Source organism: Myotis daubentonii, chromosome 2 (assembly GCF_963259705.1).
Source record: "Myotis daubentonii chromosome 2, mMyoDau2.1, whole genome shotgun sequence".
Classification (NCBI taxonomy): Eukaryota; Metazoa; Chordata; class Mammalia; order Chiroptera; family Vespertilionidae; genus Myotis; species Myotis daubentonii.
Genome location: NC_081841.1, coordinates 163,871,291 through 163,888,219, shown reverse-complemented (window position 1 = coordinate 163,888,219; position 16,929 = coordinate 163,871,291). Strand labels below are relative to the sequence as shown.

At 37.5% G+C, this 16,929-nt stretch overlaps 1 protein-coding gene across 2 annotated transcripts in view; it reads right to left on the bottom strand.

The window, feature by feature from the left end:
• Positions 1–16,929, bottom strand: part of SLAIN1 (SLAIN motif family member 1) — a 57,792-nt gene that overhangs the window by 26,407 nt on the left and 14,456 nt on the right. For both annotated transcript variants that reach the window (XM_059684914.1, XM_059684915.1), the window contains exon 2: positions 14,731–14,870. In XM_059684914.1, the coding sequence (XP_059540897.1) occupies positions 14,731–14,870 (140 nt within the window). The remainder of the gene's footprint in view (positions 1–14,730; positions 14,871–16,929) is intronic.

Here is a 16,929-nt window from a genome sequence, read left to right as displayed (position 1 = left end):
AACTTGAGTAGCATTAATTTCCCCATGACCTGATAAATAAGCATATGGGATCTAGGAAGTCCAATTATTTAGAAACAGGTGTTCATAGTGTTCTCTCCCAGGCATACACAAAGTAAAGAGGATTTAACTATTGTGCATTTGCCAGTGTATTCATATAAGTAGAATTAAACGATGCTCCTAATTGGTATACTTAGGGAGTATTTAATTAGGGTGAGTTAGTCATAACCCCCAAATCTCTCAATCTTCAAATTATAGCTAGAAAAATCTACTGGATTAATTTGAATATTTTCCCACAATTTTAGCTCATTCAGCCTATGATGACCAATGTAATGGTTTAAAATTAGTAACCATGATATATATCCATGTATAACCCAAAACACTGTAGATACTCAATATTTCAATTTCATTAAAAATGTAGTAATTTACAAAAATATGAATTCATACCACCTTTAAGAAATATCTAGTAAAAGAGTTAATATGTCCATTTAAATAATACCTAGAACTAATCAAGAAAGTCACTTTCAACATTAGGATGAAGTTTTAAAATATATTAAGTTTGAGAGTAACTAAGGAATTATATACCTACAATGATCGGCAGACAAATGTTTAGTAAATATTTGGTCAATGAGAGTTAAAAAAATTTCACCACAAAGAGCATTGCTTAATAGCACTTAATCCCTAGGAATCAGAGTTTTAGAATAGTTATTAATCTGAATTTAATAGGCCAAGTGTTTCCTAGGTCTTAACAGTTAAAGCAATCTCGTTGGTTAATGTGTATAGTCATCATAATTAAAGCATCAAATCTCTTCTGCTCAAATCTTAACCAAGACCTCATGTCAGATGTTCGTCTCTCACTGCCACTACTGGATCCTTCTGTGGGTCTTCTCCAACCAGGACATAGTCTAAGAGCAAAGCTGAAAAGTGAGGGTTGAAAAGAGGAAATTCTATGGCTGTCAACTATTTCCACTTAATTGCTGGTCAAAATGAAGAGGAGCTTTAAGCACACATGGACCAAATACAGTGGCATCCAGGACCAGAGTGATCTCTGAGGCTTCACAGATCATCACCAGACTTCCCACCTGCAGTTAATAAGGGGGATTTTTTAGAAATTTAACTTTAGTAGTAATCACACTTCAAAGGCATGTTTAAAAATTCCCTTTTATAGGAGCCATTTTCTCCATAGGCCTGACTGCTCAGGCTTAAATCAAATTTAAGGACAGTGAAAATAGCCATAGAATGTGACAAGAGGGTCTGTGTGAAAGTAGTGACTTAACCTGAGAAGAACAAGGGGAAAGAGTGACCTAATAATCTGTCGAGGTTGTGATGCTGTCATGCAGATTCTAGACAGCCACTTTCAACTGGACTACAGCCACAATGCAGGCTGCGACAGCCAGCTAGAACAGCATCCAAGTTCCACCATGCAATACGAAGTAAGTTAAGATGCTACAGAATCTAATGCTATGAAGGAACAGGCTAGATTATCTCCTGTCTCAAAATAGTGGGTCCCCCCCCGCCCCAGCCCTGCAAACTAAGGATAGACTAGATAACCAGTAAGAGTCTCCTGACCTTGACTGTACAGTATAGTAGTAAATCCAAGCCCAGTAAGCTACTGGGATGCACTAGAAGTTCCTGAATAGAAGAGCGATGGAAATGAAATTTGGACAGTCCTTTCTGTTCTGCACCTCCTGGGCTATCTACTCTCCTTTCAGTGAGGGGCACAACGCAAGTGGCTTATCCCCAGTGACAGAAAAGGCCTCTGACCCACTAATCTTGGGAGGTGGCGGAATGTAAACATAAATTTAAAAGTTTTGACAAACAAGACACATTTGGGAAGGGGGTCCCTAAAACTAACCACTCTCATCATTTTATTACAATACCTGCACATAGAAGAACATTAAAATATACATAAAAGTCTAAAACAGCCAGACCCACTTTCCAAGAGCTTTGTCTTAGAATTGAGAGGCAATTATATAGTTAGTGTTTATAAGTGTAATTTTAAGTAGACAAACCAACACCACCTTGTTGGTAGCCGACTCCCCACAGTGAAAAGGTTAGACATTGAGGACACACACACTCTCTTACCTGCCACTTCCATCTCCAGATCTGACAGTTCTAGTTTTACATTGTCGAGGTTTACTGCATTATCATTCCATTCTATAGTTGTGATTAGGACCTCTGTAAAGTGATCAGTAGATGGTAAACCACATAAATGTGGCTTTTCAGTGTTTTGATATAATAAGTGTCATTCACTGAGGAACTAAATATTGTAAAAAAAAACAAGGGAAAGAAATGCAACTGCTTGGCAGACTAGACCCTAACCCAGTGATTGTGAACCTTTAGAGCTCGGCGTGTCAGCATTTTGAAAAACCCTAACTTAACTCTGGTGCCGGGTCACATGTAGACATTTTTTGATATTTGCAACCATAGTAAAAGAAAGACTTATATTTTTGATATTTAGTTTATATATTTAAATGCCATTTAACAAAGAAAAATCAACCAAAAAAATGAGTTCACATGTCACCTCTGACACGCGTGTCATAGGTTCGCCATCATTGCCCTAACCACTAGGTGAAGTACGTGACAAGCCAACTCCTTCCTTATTCCCTCTTTATTGGTTTCTCCTGGGTCATCTTGGTGGCCACTGTTCTCTAGATCTCAGGGATTTTTTCCTTGGACTTTTCCACCATCACAATAGGGTGCACAAAGTAAAATTTTCTAAATCTTTGCAAAATCAAAATCCCCTTCCATTTGCCCCACAATTTAGGATTTACCTGGGTGCAAAATTATAGTTTGAAAATAACTTCCCTTCAAACTAAAGGAAATATTCATTTTTCATCTAGCATTCAATATTGCTAATGGAATGTCTGAGGCCTGTTACCACTGTAGATAACCTATTTCTTTCTTTGAACATTTCCAGGATTTTCTCTTTAACTTTAGAAAATCTGAAGTTCAACCAGGATATCTAGGTAGAGACATTTTTTCATCTACCCTAGTTCATACTGAGGACTTGCCTGTCTTCAGCTCAAGGAGTTTTTCCTTTGTTATTTATTGGTGCTTTCTTCCCCTCAACTATCTGTTTCTGCTTCTAAAACTATTTAAAAATTAGAGTTTCTGTATCTGTCCTCCACATCCCCTAACTTCTCTTTTTTTGTCTTTCTTTTTGGGAGATCCCTTTGACTAAATCAGGTAAACGGCTTGGTTTTTAGCCCTGTTCATTCTTTTTTTTTAGTATTTCCAAGAAATTACAAATGACTTAAAAGTGATTTGACTGCTTATTTTCCCAGAAATCTGTTCTTGTTTTAAAAGTGCAGTACTGTCTTAAATCTGAGCACACAAATTCCTCTCTGGTCCTAAGGTGCTCATTTCCTACCAAGTCAGTTGCTCTGCTTATTTTTTCTTGCTGTTAGTTTTCCCAAAATGCAAGTAAGACTTAGTTGCTGGTTTATATTTATGAATAAAGACTAAATTCATCCTAGAGGTAACTAGTATGAGTTTCTTCTGAATCAATACAGGTATTACCCCAATGGGCCTCTAACTTAATAAAGAAAACTGAAAACAGGCACAATGTAAAGGATGGGTTATTCCATAGCAAACTTTCCATATGGTGCTGGACACGCAACAGCAGAAATGGCTGAGGATCCTCACAATGCAAAGTAAGGTGGTCTTTATCCCAGCGGTGGGCTGCTTTGGAAGTCCATCTGCTACTCCTCCCAGCCCCTGCTCAATGCAATGTGCACGTCTGACGTTAGCTCGAGCTCTGCGTCCCAATGAGCAGTAGGAATCCCACACTGAGATCGCTCTACCTTTTTTAAAAACAGGTATCTTGTTTCATCCTGAAGACTAGACATCCCCACCACTTGCAACCACCATCTGCAGCAAATGCAACTCCTACTGCCAGAAAATCCTGTTACCGAACCAACATTCCTTATCTAAAAATGCTATAAAAACGGGAATCACACACAATCATGTAGCATGTACTATACACACACACGCTTATGAAATGCACACACATCTATAAATCCAAATTTCAAGACATACTTTTACTTACACACTTACACACTTACACACACACACACACACACACACACACACACACACCGTTCCTTGAATTACAATCTTGCAGCTGTAACAGTGGAAAAAAATTAAACTCACAAATAGAAACTGGCAACAGCTCCAAAATCAAACACACGAAACTTGTTACTATATAAAAGTTTAAAGCTCTATGTATCATAAGTAAATGAGAATATCAAAGCCTTATGTTTTCAAAGTAAATTAAGTATCATGAAGAGTTTGGCCACATTTTTAACTACCACTTCTCACATGAAGTCATGTGAGAAATTCAGAATACTAATGAGAAAACCATAAGAAAACATTTTCAAGTTTATCTAAAGAATCCCCCTTAAAAAGTGCTAAAGTCTAACTTTACTCACATTCCAAAAAATTCCTAAAATCACTATTTCACTCCCCAGATTTTTCCAGATTTCAAAAAAGGCTCAGCCACATAAGACAATCCAGACTGTACCCTGTAGCTTTCCTATCCAGAATCATGTCATTTCCTTGCTTAAAACTATTCAGAGGTCTCCCCACCATCTTAAGGTCCAACCCAGAATTCTTCACTGCCTGAAAATCCTGCACACTCACTTCTCTAGTTTCATTTAGAGCCACTCAGTTCATGTTTTCTCCCTCTTCACTTCCCTCCATAAAACTCCCACCACATTGGTCTGCCAGTTCCTCTCACATCATGGGTCTCATCTCGCCTCAGGGCCTGTGCACATGCTGTTCCTATGCTCTGGGCTGTTCTGCTCCCTGCCCCTCCCCCATAGAGGTACTTGCTTATCTCTTGATGACTCCTCAACATACCATATCCTTGGGAAATTATTTCCTGGCCATAGCACTCTGACTCAGGTCCATTAGAGTCATCATGCTTGTTTTAAAGGAAAGGAAGAAAAAGAGCAAGAGCTGCTATATTTATAATGTTTCTTGTACTAAACTGCATGCTCCAAACACCAGCCATTGAGTTTGTCTTGCCACTGTATCCTTAGTATCTAGCATTGTGCCTCACCAGCAAGTACTCAATACATTTATTTTATGATCTCATCTCTCTGATCAAGGCCTGGTGTTTCAAAAAAGGAGAGTCTACAAATTATTGCATAAACTAATTCTATTTTGTAGAGGTCACAAATAACAGACATGAACAATAACCAAAATAAATTTTCGCTGCCATGGAGGAAATTTAATCAACTATCAGAGTAGTATGAAAACAGTAAACAAAGTATTTGGGAGAATCTCTTGTTTTATTTTTTCCTTATTGAGGTAGGTAACAAAATAGCATGTCAGTTATATATTCGTTATAACAAACATTTATCCTCACTGTCATAAGTTATTGCTTTGTTTTTTAAAGATTTGAGAGAAAAGAAGGGAGAAGGAGAGAGAAAAAACCGATGTCAGAGCCAAATATCGATTACCTGCCTCCTACACACTCCTACTCGGGATCAAGCCTGCAAACCAGGCATATGCCCTGGCCAAGAATCGAATCAGCAACTTTTTGGTGGACAGGACAATGCCCAACCAACTGAGCCACACCGGCCGGAGTAAGTTATTGTTTATTTTAATAAACACCTTCCTAATCATGATAGAATGTCAAAATAAAAACTACCTAGAAACACATGAGGTAGCAACTGCAAATTTCATAGGAGCACAATCTCAATTATTTGTTACTATTTGTACTAAATAACATTACCAGTAGTGAAGCAAATGCATTGGGGCTATTCTGAACATAAAAACAAAGAAAATATGTGACAGAAGCTCACAGGCATGAAATGTGACTTCTATTTCCCACATATGGGACTAATAGCAAATGTCAAGAGAACCTGTCTCTACACAAAAAATTTCAGTATGGTTCCAGATTACTTTTCCAATGAGAAAGGGAATCCTTTACAAAGCTTACCTAAAATGAACTGCACAGACCAACTTTCAATTTTGTGCTCCAAATGTGACAGAGTACCTCAAGACTGGAAACATGAACTGATGGAGATAACGTTTTGGGCCACGCAAGGAGAGACTGGACAGCTTCCAGGAGACAGACACTTAACAAGCTTCTTAATGTCTCAGTTCAATCTGTGTGGCTTTTACAAATGAAAAGGTCACCTTCAGAGCACTGGATTAGCCAACCACTTTCCACATCATTGGCTAAATTTAGAGAGAAATACTCCATCATAACAACTGAGACACGAATGGAGGAGGTATCATGAAGATTTAAGAAAAACTCAATAAAGAAGTAATAACCATCCACACTTGCTTAGCATAATCCCAGAGGAGATGAGACACAGTCATAGGGAAACATGACCCAAGATAGTAATTGTGCAGGGCTACACTATTTGTGAAAACTATACCCACACTCCTCAAATGTGACCTGTCCTGATTCAATAGTTATGGACATTCAAGTATCTTAAGGCAAGATAAGCTTTTATTAACTGGCCCAAATTAACTGAACCACATATTGGGTGTTTCAAATTACTTAGATAAGCTTTTTGATCATTACTTGGTTATTTAACATCCCAGCCTCATGACCTGGACTTAGCTCAGGCTCTAGTCTCATTCCAATGTAGGGTATCATGTGAGCTAACGCTGTCCATGAAAGTTCTGTGAGTGTTTGTTATTTATATTCTAAAGGGGTAGGGGAAGTGGGGAAGAATATAGAAAAGCATGTCAGAAATGGAATATACATCGATCTAAGAAGAAACAGAAGAAAAGAAATAGACTAACAATGTGTCTTGAATGTTTTACTATTCCTGAATAAACTACATTCATTAAAACTTTTCAATTTGAGATTTCTAACTCTAATATTTTTATTTATAATTAGAGAAAACAGACATCCCCAAAGGAAAAAATACTATTCGTTTTCTATAAAGTATAAATAGCTAAACGAAGAGTGTTCCCTGTATTTTTGGGGTTCATTTTCTGAATAAATAACTGCATATACATATAAAGCACTTCATATTTTTCAAAGTAATTTCACATTCAACATTTCCTGAAATCTTTCTAATAGTTCTGTGAAACCTATTCAATGTTCCCACTTACTTAGCAAAACACTAGAAACAAGTGGCATGCTTGTCGTCATACAGTTCAATTAGGGATGAGGCATTACCGGCACTAAGTCTAACTACTAGGTCAAAACTCTCCACCATAATTAGCATTCAACACCCACAATGTGATAGGAACTATTCCAGGCACTGGAGGGAGGGGGGGGAAGGGGGAGAGATGAACAAAACAGACTCAAATCTCCACCCTCAGACTAGCATTTTAATGAGCACCACTATGTGATTTTTCTTCTTGGCGTGGCTACTCAGATACCATTTATAACACCAAATGTTCAATTACTTTCTTTGTTCATCTAAGGAATTTAAATATAGTCAAATTAATAAATCACAAAAGCCAAACATTCGGAACTTAAAACTTGTTTGAAAGGTTATTAAGCATTGGCAATTCAGAATGAAATTGAGGAGTAGGCCCCTATCCTCAGATGCTTCCAAAAAGAAAGTAACAAATGTTAGGACCATTTTCCAAAGAGAAGAAAACAACCAAAATTTTGAGTTTTGTCTAATATTGCACATTCAAATGAGGGTTCAGTGTTGTTGCTGTTTGTTTTTTTTGGGGGGGAGGGGGGGAGAGAAATATCATTCTAGGCTTTCTTAGTTAATTTTATACCAATGGACTGCAGATTTAGAAGTACCAAAAGATTTAACTTTATAAATTATAAAATTTTCACATTAAAAAAACCAGTTTGGAAAAGGGAAAGTAAGTTTTAGTTCCACAATAAAAAGTTTCAATTGATTTAATTAATGTTCAATTAATTTGCCCTATGAGAATTTAAGGGTAATTAATACATATCAGTCATCTGTAAGAATATATATATACCTTCCACCAAAAATAATTATCCCATTGTGACTTATACACACTCACACATACAAATACACACACACACAGTTAACCAATTTGCAAAATAGGAATTGTGAAGACAAACTTCATTTAGCAATATCTTAAAACAATTATAATACCCTTGTTATTGCCCTATAAATCAAATATTACAAAACATGACTTACTTTCCCTCATTTTGTTCAGAAAAACAAACTTTCAGAAGATCAGGATTTTAATAAGATTTTCCTCACAACTTCAAGACAAAACTTGAATACTTCCATACACTCTCCTATAACACAGATCCAGTCACAATGATGTCAGATAGAGCAAGCCTAGCTAAGATCTCCCAAATAAAAAATGTAGGTAGCAAAAGGAGAGCTAGAGGTCCTTCAAGAAGTTATCATTAGCAATGACAGAATTAGAGATAATTTTGGGAGAAATGCTGCCAAATGTACCTGCATAAACTGAGCTTGAAAAACCCTTACTACAATCTGTTCCTGGAGATACATCCTTCTTAAGCAGGAAAGACAGATAATTTGTAATCAAGAAAATAGCAGAGGGTAAGTTCTAGAGTATAGGAGGGAATAAGAAAAGAATGGGATGGGATTCAAGACCAAGGAACCAGAAGGTATATAAGGTCCATCCACTAGACACACTATGGCTCCTCCTAGCTATGGCTCTTCTACACATGTTCTACAGAAAATTAACCTTTAATTTATGAGTAATTTCCCCCCCCCCCATAAAATCAGGGGCAAATATCTAAAATATATGCTAAGAAGCAGCATCTTATCTGAAGCCCCAGGCTAATATTAAAAAAGATTTACCCATCCCTTGATAAAACAGTGAGTGTGTATAAAGAGAGACAGAGCCCAGCCGGAGTGGCCCAGTTGGTTGAGCATCGTCCTGGGCACCAGGAGGTTGCCCATTCAATTTACAGTCAGGGCACATACCTGGGTTGCAGGTTCGATACCCAGTTGGGGCATATACAGAAGGCAACCAATCAATGTTCCTCTCTCACATCTATGTTTCTCTCCCTGCCTCTTTCTCTCTCCCCCTCTCTAAGCATGTCCTCAGGTGAGGATTTAAAGGAGAGAGAGAGAGAGAACGGACCAGAGACTGAAAGGATGAGTTTACCCTTTCTTCAAATCTAATCCCTAATTGCTCCTTGTCATGGCAGTGGATGGTTTTACCAAATAGTCTTTAAATTCATGTGAATGTATACAACTACTGATCATTTTGCAACAAAATGCAGTAAAATAAGTAAAAACTAATTATTTAAAATTAAACATGCCGATGAGTGGGAAAACAATGCCACAAGCTGATACTTCAAGTGACACCAGACTTTCTTTTGGAAGAAAGAGATGGCTAGTACGGAAAGTGGTGCAAAGACTCCACCCCATCTTAAAATATTCAAAACCCAAACTGAAATTGTAACAGTAGTCATTGTGACATTGGGTTCAGAAAGAAATAAAATTTCATTTATTTTAGCAACAGCCTATAGAATAGGCCAGGTTCCCTTCTACCTGGTGTGACCCTGCCCTTGAGCAATTTATACTCAAATGAAGAGTCCTGGTCTCAAAGAAAATGCTCAATAATATTTGTTCCCTGAAAATGCTGACTGTTCAAGAGAGAAATTAAGCCTAAATAAAAAAGAAAATGCTTCATTAGAGTTACTTGAAACTTCTAAAATATAGAATGTTCACATTATTTCAATTAAATATTTATACTAATTATTAATAACATTTAAGTAAACTGTAATTTGTGATATGTTAATTAGCTATCATTGACAAAGGACCCCCCAAATTGAAAGCCAGTAAGAATTCTTCAATATGAAGGACAAAATATGAGTTTTTATTTATTCTCTTACAAACCCACACTAGAATGGCAACTAAACTAAAAGTCTTCTAAAACAGATGAAAGACAATAGGGAAGGAGGCCCCATCAGACTGAGTCAAGTCATTTCATTCAGAAGTGAGACAACCGATGAACATCAGGTAACAGACTTCCGTTTCAGCACTCACTGCTCTGAGGGCCCACAGTGGGGGATAAGCCAACAAGGACCTGGGAGGGTTCTGGAATTGAAGGTGCCAGGTACCACAAAGGGTAGGGATTCTAGGATGAAACCAAAACAGGACAACTGTTTCAAAGTCTATAGCAAATTACTGAAACACTTGGGCTCCCTCCCCTGCTTTCCTCAAAGATGGCTTTTATTATGTAAACTGAAACAGAAAGCTGCTAGATTTAAGTTACGTTACACAAATAACAGTACTTTACACAAAAACAGGAGGAGTAAGTGTAAAGTCAGTACACACCAAAAGGTAAAAAAATTCAGTGAGCACAGGGACTTAACATCAGTTTTGATCACTGCTGTATCCCCATTACCTACAATGGTCCCTGACACACAGAAGATACTTAATAAATATGCAGCTAAGAGTGTAGAAAAGGTTTTTTAAAAAAATCTCCAAGAAAGTAGGAAAAATAAATTGATAAAAAATAGAGAGAAAGAGAGAGAGAGAGAGAGAGAGAGAGAGAGAAATAAAAAATGGGAACAGGAATCCAGGAGATTTGAGATTTGATAAAAGGAGTATCTGGAAATAAAGAACAGAGAAAACTGGAGGGGAGGGGAGAATTATAAAGAAATAATGCTTAAAATTTTGCCCAACTTGAGTTTCCAGGTTGAATTGCACACACTGACTGTCTAGCACAAAAATGAAATTTCAAAATACCAGAAAGAAATTATTCTAAAATACCTAGTGTATTTTAAATAGAAAGGTCACAAGAATCAGAAACAAGAAAGGAACAGGACTTCAAAAGCAATCCTGAAGCTAAAATATAATGGACTAAGCCTTCTAAACTCTGTTGGAAAGGTTTCTATACTGAGAAACCATAGAATCCCATACTGAGTCCAAAAACCAATCAAGTGTAAGAGTGAGGGTACAACCAAGGCACTTCCAGACATATGAGGTTCTCCCATGGATCCTCTATTCTCTCCTACTCCCCCAAAAAGCAACAGGAGAATATATTTTACTAAAATGGAATATAAGGAAAAGGAATTCTCTCCAGCAAGGAGACAGGTGATACAGCACTGAAGACAGAAGAAGGAAGGCCCACCATGACAGCTGTGCACAGGGCCACAGAGAGCCAGTTCAGTCTAGAGTAAGAGAACACAGGACACTACCAGGAGGAATAGTATTTTTTTAAAAAATCGGCTTTGCCCTAGTTGGTTTGGCTCAATGGATAGAGCGTTGGCCTGCGGACTGAAGAGTTCCAGGTTAGGATCTGGCCAAGGGCACATGCTGGGGTTGCGGGCTTGATCCCCAGTAGGGGACATGCAGGAGGCAGCCAATCAATGATTCTTTCTCATTACTGATGTTTCTATCTCTCTCTCCCTTCCTTTCTAAAATCACTAAATATATTTAATAAATAAATAAATAAATAAACAAACAAACTTGGCTTTATATGTCCAACTGTACAAAGGATGGCTCATTTGGAGAGTCTGCGGATAAATTAATGACAAAGACCAAAAAATCAAGTAAGTGTCTTTTTACAATTAACTCTAGGAAAAACAGAAAGTTAGATGAGAAAAGAAACATAATGATAAACTATTATGTGGCTCAGATGTGACTATTTCTATCATAATCAATTGATGCATCCTAAAATTAGTAAAAAGCTACATGGGAGGATATGTTAAAAAAAAAAAAATAGTACCATATTGGGGAGGGAGGGTTGTTAAAAAATTAAACCTTCACCACTCAAAGCAGAAAGCCAATGGATAATGTTTAAAATTTACAACTCAAGCAATAGCCATATAGGCATGGAATTTATAAAGAGGCAAACAACAAAATAAAAACAAATAGCTTTTATTGTTAATCCTAATTGGAAGATTTTTCCCCCCATTGCATTTCAGAGGGAGAGTAGAAGGTGGGGAAGCGGGGGAGGAAGAGAGAGAGAGAGAGAGAGAGAGAGAGAGAGAGAGAGAGAGAGAGAGAGAGAGAGAGAGAGGTGGAGAGAGAGAGAGAGAGAGAGAGAGAGAGAGAGAGAGAGAGAGAGAGGTGAGAGAGACATCGATTGGTTGCCTCCCACACCCACCCCAACTGATACTTGAAACCCAGGAGAGGTAGGTGCTCTTGACCAGGCATTGAATCTTCAACTGTTTAGTACACAGGCTTATGCCCTAACCAGTGAGCAACACCAGCCAGGGCCAAATAGCTTTTGTTAAGTAATTATATCTAGGTAATAAAACAAAATGGGAGGATGGGGTAGGAATTTGCTATTTTTCTTAAAGTACCCACAAGACTAATATTTCTAAACTACAGACATAATCCTTTATAAAATATAAATTTCAAAAAGAGAAATTCAACCAATGATTACCTGTTCTATGGGGTTACTTCTTATCTCATATTGAGATTATGGATCTTTGGAACAAAAGCATTTAGTCTTAAAGCAAAAGAGGATTTACAAATTTAGCAAAAGACTAATTTTGGTTTTGAAATGCTAGTTCTCTGCTTAACTTCAATTACACAAAATTTAAATAAATAACATCATGAATAAAACTCCAGCTTTCAGTTCATTTCCCCATAACCTCACAATTCTGCTTTAGCCCCTAGTCAATGAGTGGAAAATCAGATAATCAGGCACTTAGTCTAAATTCTCAAAAGCCCCCAGCAATCAGGATTATTTACATCAAACTTAAGAAAAGCCTCTCCCCTATTGAAAAAAAAAAAAAAAAAAGAGTGTATGTCAATGTACCCGATAAGCAAATGGTCTGAAGGGCCCAAATCCGATCTGTCTATTTTTGTAATACCCACCAGCTAAGAATGGTTTTAACACTTTTTAATGCTTTAAAAAAATAAAAATATTATTTTGTGACACATGAAAAAAAATCACATGAAATTCAAATCTCAATGTCAGAAGGTAAAGATTTATTGGAACACAGCCGTGTTCGTTACTGTCTGCATCTATGGTTGCTTTCTAGTGATGGCAAGGATTGTGGGGCTGCACAGCCTAACCTATTACTATCCGGTCCCTTTCAGAAAAGTCTGTGACCCCTGAGCTAAAGAACTCTAGTTCTAAATTTTATTTTAAATAAAATTAGGACACATTCATGTTTTTTAAAAATGCACATCTAAAAAGTCCTTGAATCAAGGATAAAGAAATTTAGGGATGAGCTAAACAACCTTGAAAGGGAAACATCCAGAGGGATTAAATGGTGGCTTAGGGTCATGCAGGTAAAAGGGAACAGAATCAAGATTAGAGTCTTCTGACTCTGAGAGCTGCTCTCTTAGATAAGCATCTGTTGCCAAAGTTTTAACCCCAATACTCCTTTGTTCCTATTCCACTCTTCAACTTTCTATACTAAATAACTTATTTCACTTTAAAATGTTAATAGAACATGCTTTTTAAATTTGATCTTCCCCAAATATTTAAAACAGACTGAAATTTACTAATGACTGTGCCAAAAAACAAGCAAACAAAAAACACAGTTGAGAATACTGGTTAAGGACAGTCTTCTGCACTGGGACACCCAGGCTCTTATCTCTGCCCCCAGGGTATCACTCTGGCCTCATAATCCCCCAAATTTCTCTAAACTTCACTTTTCTCACCTCTAAAAGTGAGGATAGTACCAACCGCAGTTGAGTGGGGTGGGACTGAATAAAATAAAGATATGAAAAACTTAATGTTCTATCACAGAATTAAGAGCTCAAGAAATGTTACCTATTATACTTTGTCTTATCACGTCCAAATATTTTTATAATCATTCATTATCCCTGAAGAGTTTCATAGGCACTGTTCCAAACTGCAGTGCCCATAAGAGCCACACTTGTGAGCTTGTCAATGCCGATTCCCTTGGCCCTACTCCCAGCTACACTGATTGTTTAGTCTGGAAGAGGCAGGAATCTGCATTTTCTTTCGTTTTAATTGATTTCAGAGAGGAAGGGAGAAGAAAAGAGAGCTAGAAAACACCAATAATGAGAGAAAATCATTGGCTGGCTGCCTTGCACACTCCACACTGGGGATCAAGCTGGCAACCTGAGTATGTGCCCTGACCAGGAGTCGAACTGTGATCTCCTGGTTCATAGGTGGATGCTCAACCACTAAGCCATGCTGGCCAGGCAGAAATCTGCATTTTCAAACTCAAGTTGACAATTGGAGGCAGGTAGTCCATGGGTTAGAAATAGTGTTCCTAGATAATGAATCAGATACTGAGAAGTTAAGAGACAATCAAAAGCCTAAATAATCACAACTTTAATTAAGTAGTCTACTTAATCAAAGGCGCTGAGTACTACTCATTTCTTTTGCCATTTTTCTTTTTACAACAGTCCTAATTTTTTTTTTTAATTTAAACTTGTGTTGGGCTCCATAAGTTAATTAATGCTACATATAATACAAGATTATTTTCCTATTTATGAAGGTTAGTACTTCCAGTTAAAGAACTCAAAATGGTCAGTACTCACATCCAATGAATCTTCAGTTTTCTATCTTGGAATTCAGCCACACAACCTTGTTACTATCCCCAGAGAATTTAAGACTGACCCATTTTAGTTATAGTATATTTGCAAACAGAAATAAAAAAAAAGTGTATTCCTACTGTACAATACAAACTAATACAAGCTAAAAATCTGGCTAAAAAATAAGCACAAAACTAAATATATTCTATATTAAGAACCCCTGATGTGTAATACATGTGAAGTGCATGCACGAGCCACACCTCAGGGCAAGGTTTTTCTATTTAAGTATCTATTCCAAAATCAGCAAAAACAGAGTTGACAGTGGCAAGAGTCTGAGAATGTAAAGGTATCAGTTTGCAATTACCTTGCTCCAGTCTATGGCACAGGGAGCGCCTTGCTGCTTCCATCTCCGGAGTCGGATTATCTAGGACGTGTCTACACCACTGCAAAGGGCTCAGGGATTTTTCTGATGATGAGAATGTCTTTGAAGACCCAACGTATAACCTTAAAAAGAGAAATCTACATTATAGGTATTATATAGGTATGTAGAGAATACCTGTCTTCTAGAGAAAAATAACACGTATTTATTAACAATCTCTACCAAAACAGAACTCACATTTGATTAGTTTAAATACCAAAACTACTTCTTAACAGACAAACATCCCCAAGTAGAATGGGGATGCAGCTTGGTGGGAAGGACTCCAAAAACTGTGAAAATATATCTCAGAGTCAGAGATTGGAGGCTTTTGTTATTGAACTAACCTTGAACAGATACCAGGATGATCTGACTACCTCACTTTTCCAGAAAGAAACATTTTCATCTCTTTCTTAGCAATAGAATCTTACATGAACTTGAGCTAATGTACCTAAGCATGACATAGCAAACAAAGCAAATTTTATGTGCTTTTTACAAGTGAATGTCAGTTGTTTATTCATGCTCTCAACCTTCAAATAATCAGATACTTCTCTAGTCAAAGTCTATTCTAAATTTGGTAAGTGCTTCATTCTTAGTAAAGCCAAACAAACAGCTTTTGAATGTATTTTAGGAAGAGTTCCCTTCCAGCATCTATACCATCCTATATAATAAAAGGCTAATATGGAAATCAACCGAACAGCAGAATGACTGGTTGCTATGACACGCACTAACCTCCAGGGAGAAGACACTCAACGCAGAAGCTGCCCCCTGGTGGTCAGTGCGCTCCCACAGGGGGAGCGCCGCTCAGCCAGAAGCCCTGAGCCCAGGCTCACGGCAGGCGAGCACAGCGGTGGTGGCGGGAGCTTCTCCAGCCTCTGCGGCAGCGCTAAGAATGTCTGACTGACGCCTGTCTGAGGGCTCCCAGACTGCAAGAGGGCGCAGGCTGGGCTGAGGGACCCCACCACCAAGTGCACGAATTTCATGCACCGGCCCTCGAGTTACATAATAATGGGTAGGACACAAAATAACAAGGAGGCACAATAAGTTAAAACAAAGATTTCCTCTCACTGATATACTGTGCTAAGGTAAATTTTAGAATTTCAGTGATAGGGTTATATAAAAAGTTTTATCTTGAGGATTAACCAATAGTTAACTTAAAAAAGAAAGAAAATTATAATCACTAATAATTGACCTTATTTTGTAAAGCTGCTTCTAATTACAAATCTCATTAAAGTAATATTCCTTCAAAGTTACCATAATTCTAATGAGTGCACTTTCTTGAAATAACACTTCATTATTCACTCTTTTACTGTTTATAGTCAGGACTCCCACCTACTAGAGTAATTTATCAGTTGTCCAAGATGGTTGGGGAATACACTGTTCATTGGTAAATTATTCTTTTAAGTCAGGGATGGGCAAACTTTTTCTGTAAAGGGCCAGCTAGTAAGTATTTAGGCTTTGTGGGCCAGGCTCTGTCATAACCACTCGACTTTACTATTGCAGTCCAAAGACATCATAGATGATATGCAAATGAATAAGTTCCTATAAACTTTACCCATACTCATTACAAGCTGATTTTCAGATGTCATGAAATAGGATTCTGTTGATTTTTTTTAACTATTTAGTAATATAACAAATATTATTTAGTCAGTCTCCAGGCCGACACTGGCAAGGAGAAAAGGGAACCCTAGTGCACTGTTGGTGGGAATGTAGGTTGGCGTAGCCATTGTGAAAAAAGTGTGGAGTTTCCTTAAAAAATAAAAAATAGAACTGCCTTTTTACCCAGCAATCCCACTTCTGATTATATATCCTAAGAATCCCGAAATACCAGTCAGAAAGAATATATGCACCCCTATGCTCATAGCAGCATTATTTACAATGGCAAGATCTGAAAACTGCTTAAGTGCCCATCAGTGGCTTAGTGGTTGAGTGTTAATCAATGAAACAGGAGGTAAAGGTTTGATTCCTGATCAGGACACATGCCTGAGTTTTAGGCTCCATCCCCAGTCGGGGGTATGTAGGGGACAGCTAACCAATTATTCTCTCTCTTCATTGATTTTCTATCTCTCTCCCTCTCCATCCTCTCTCTGAAATCAATAAAAACATATTTTAAAATACATATTTTAAAAATCGGTGGTACATTTACAC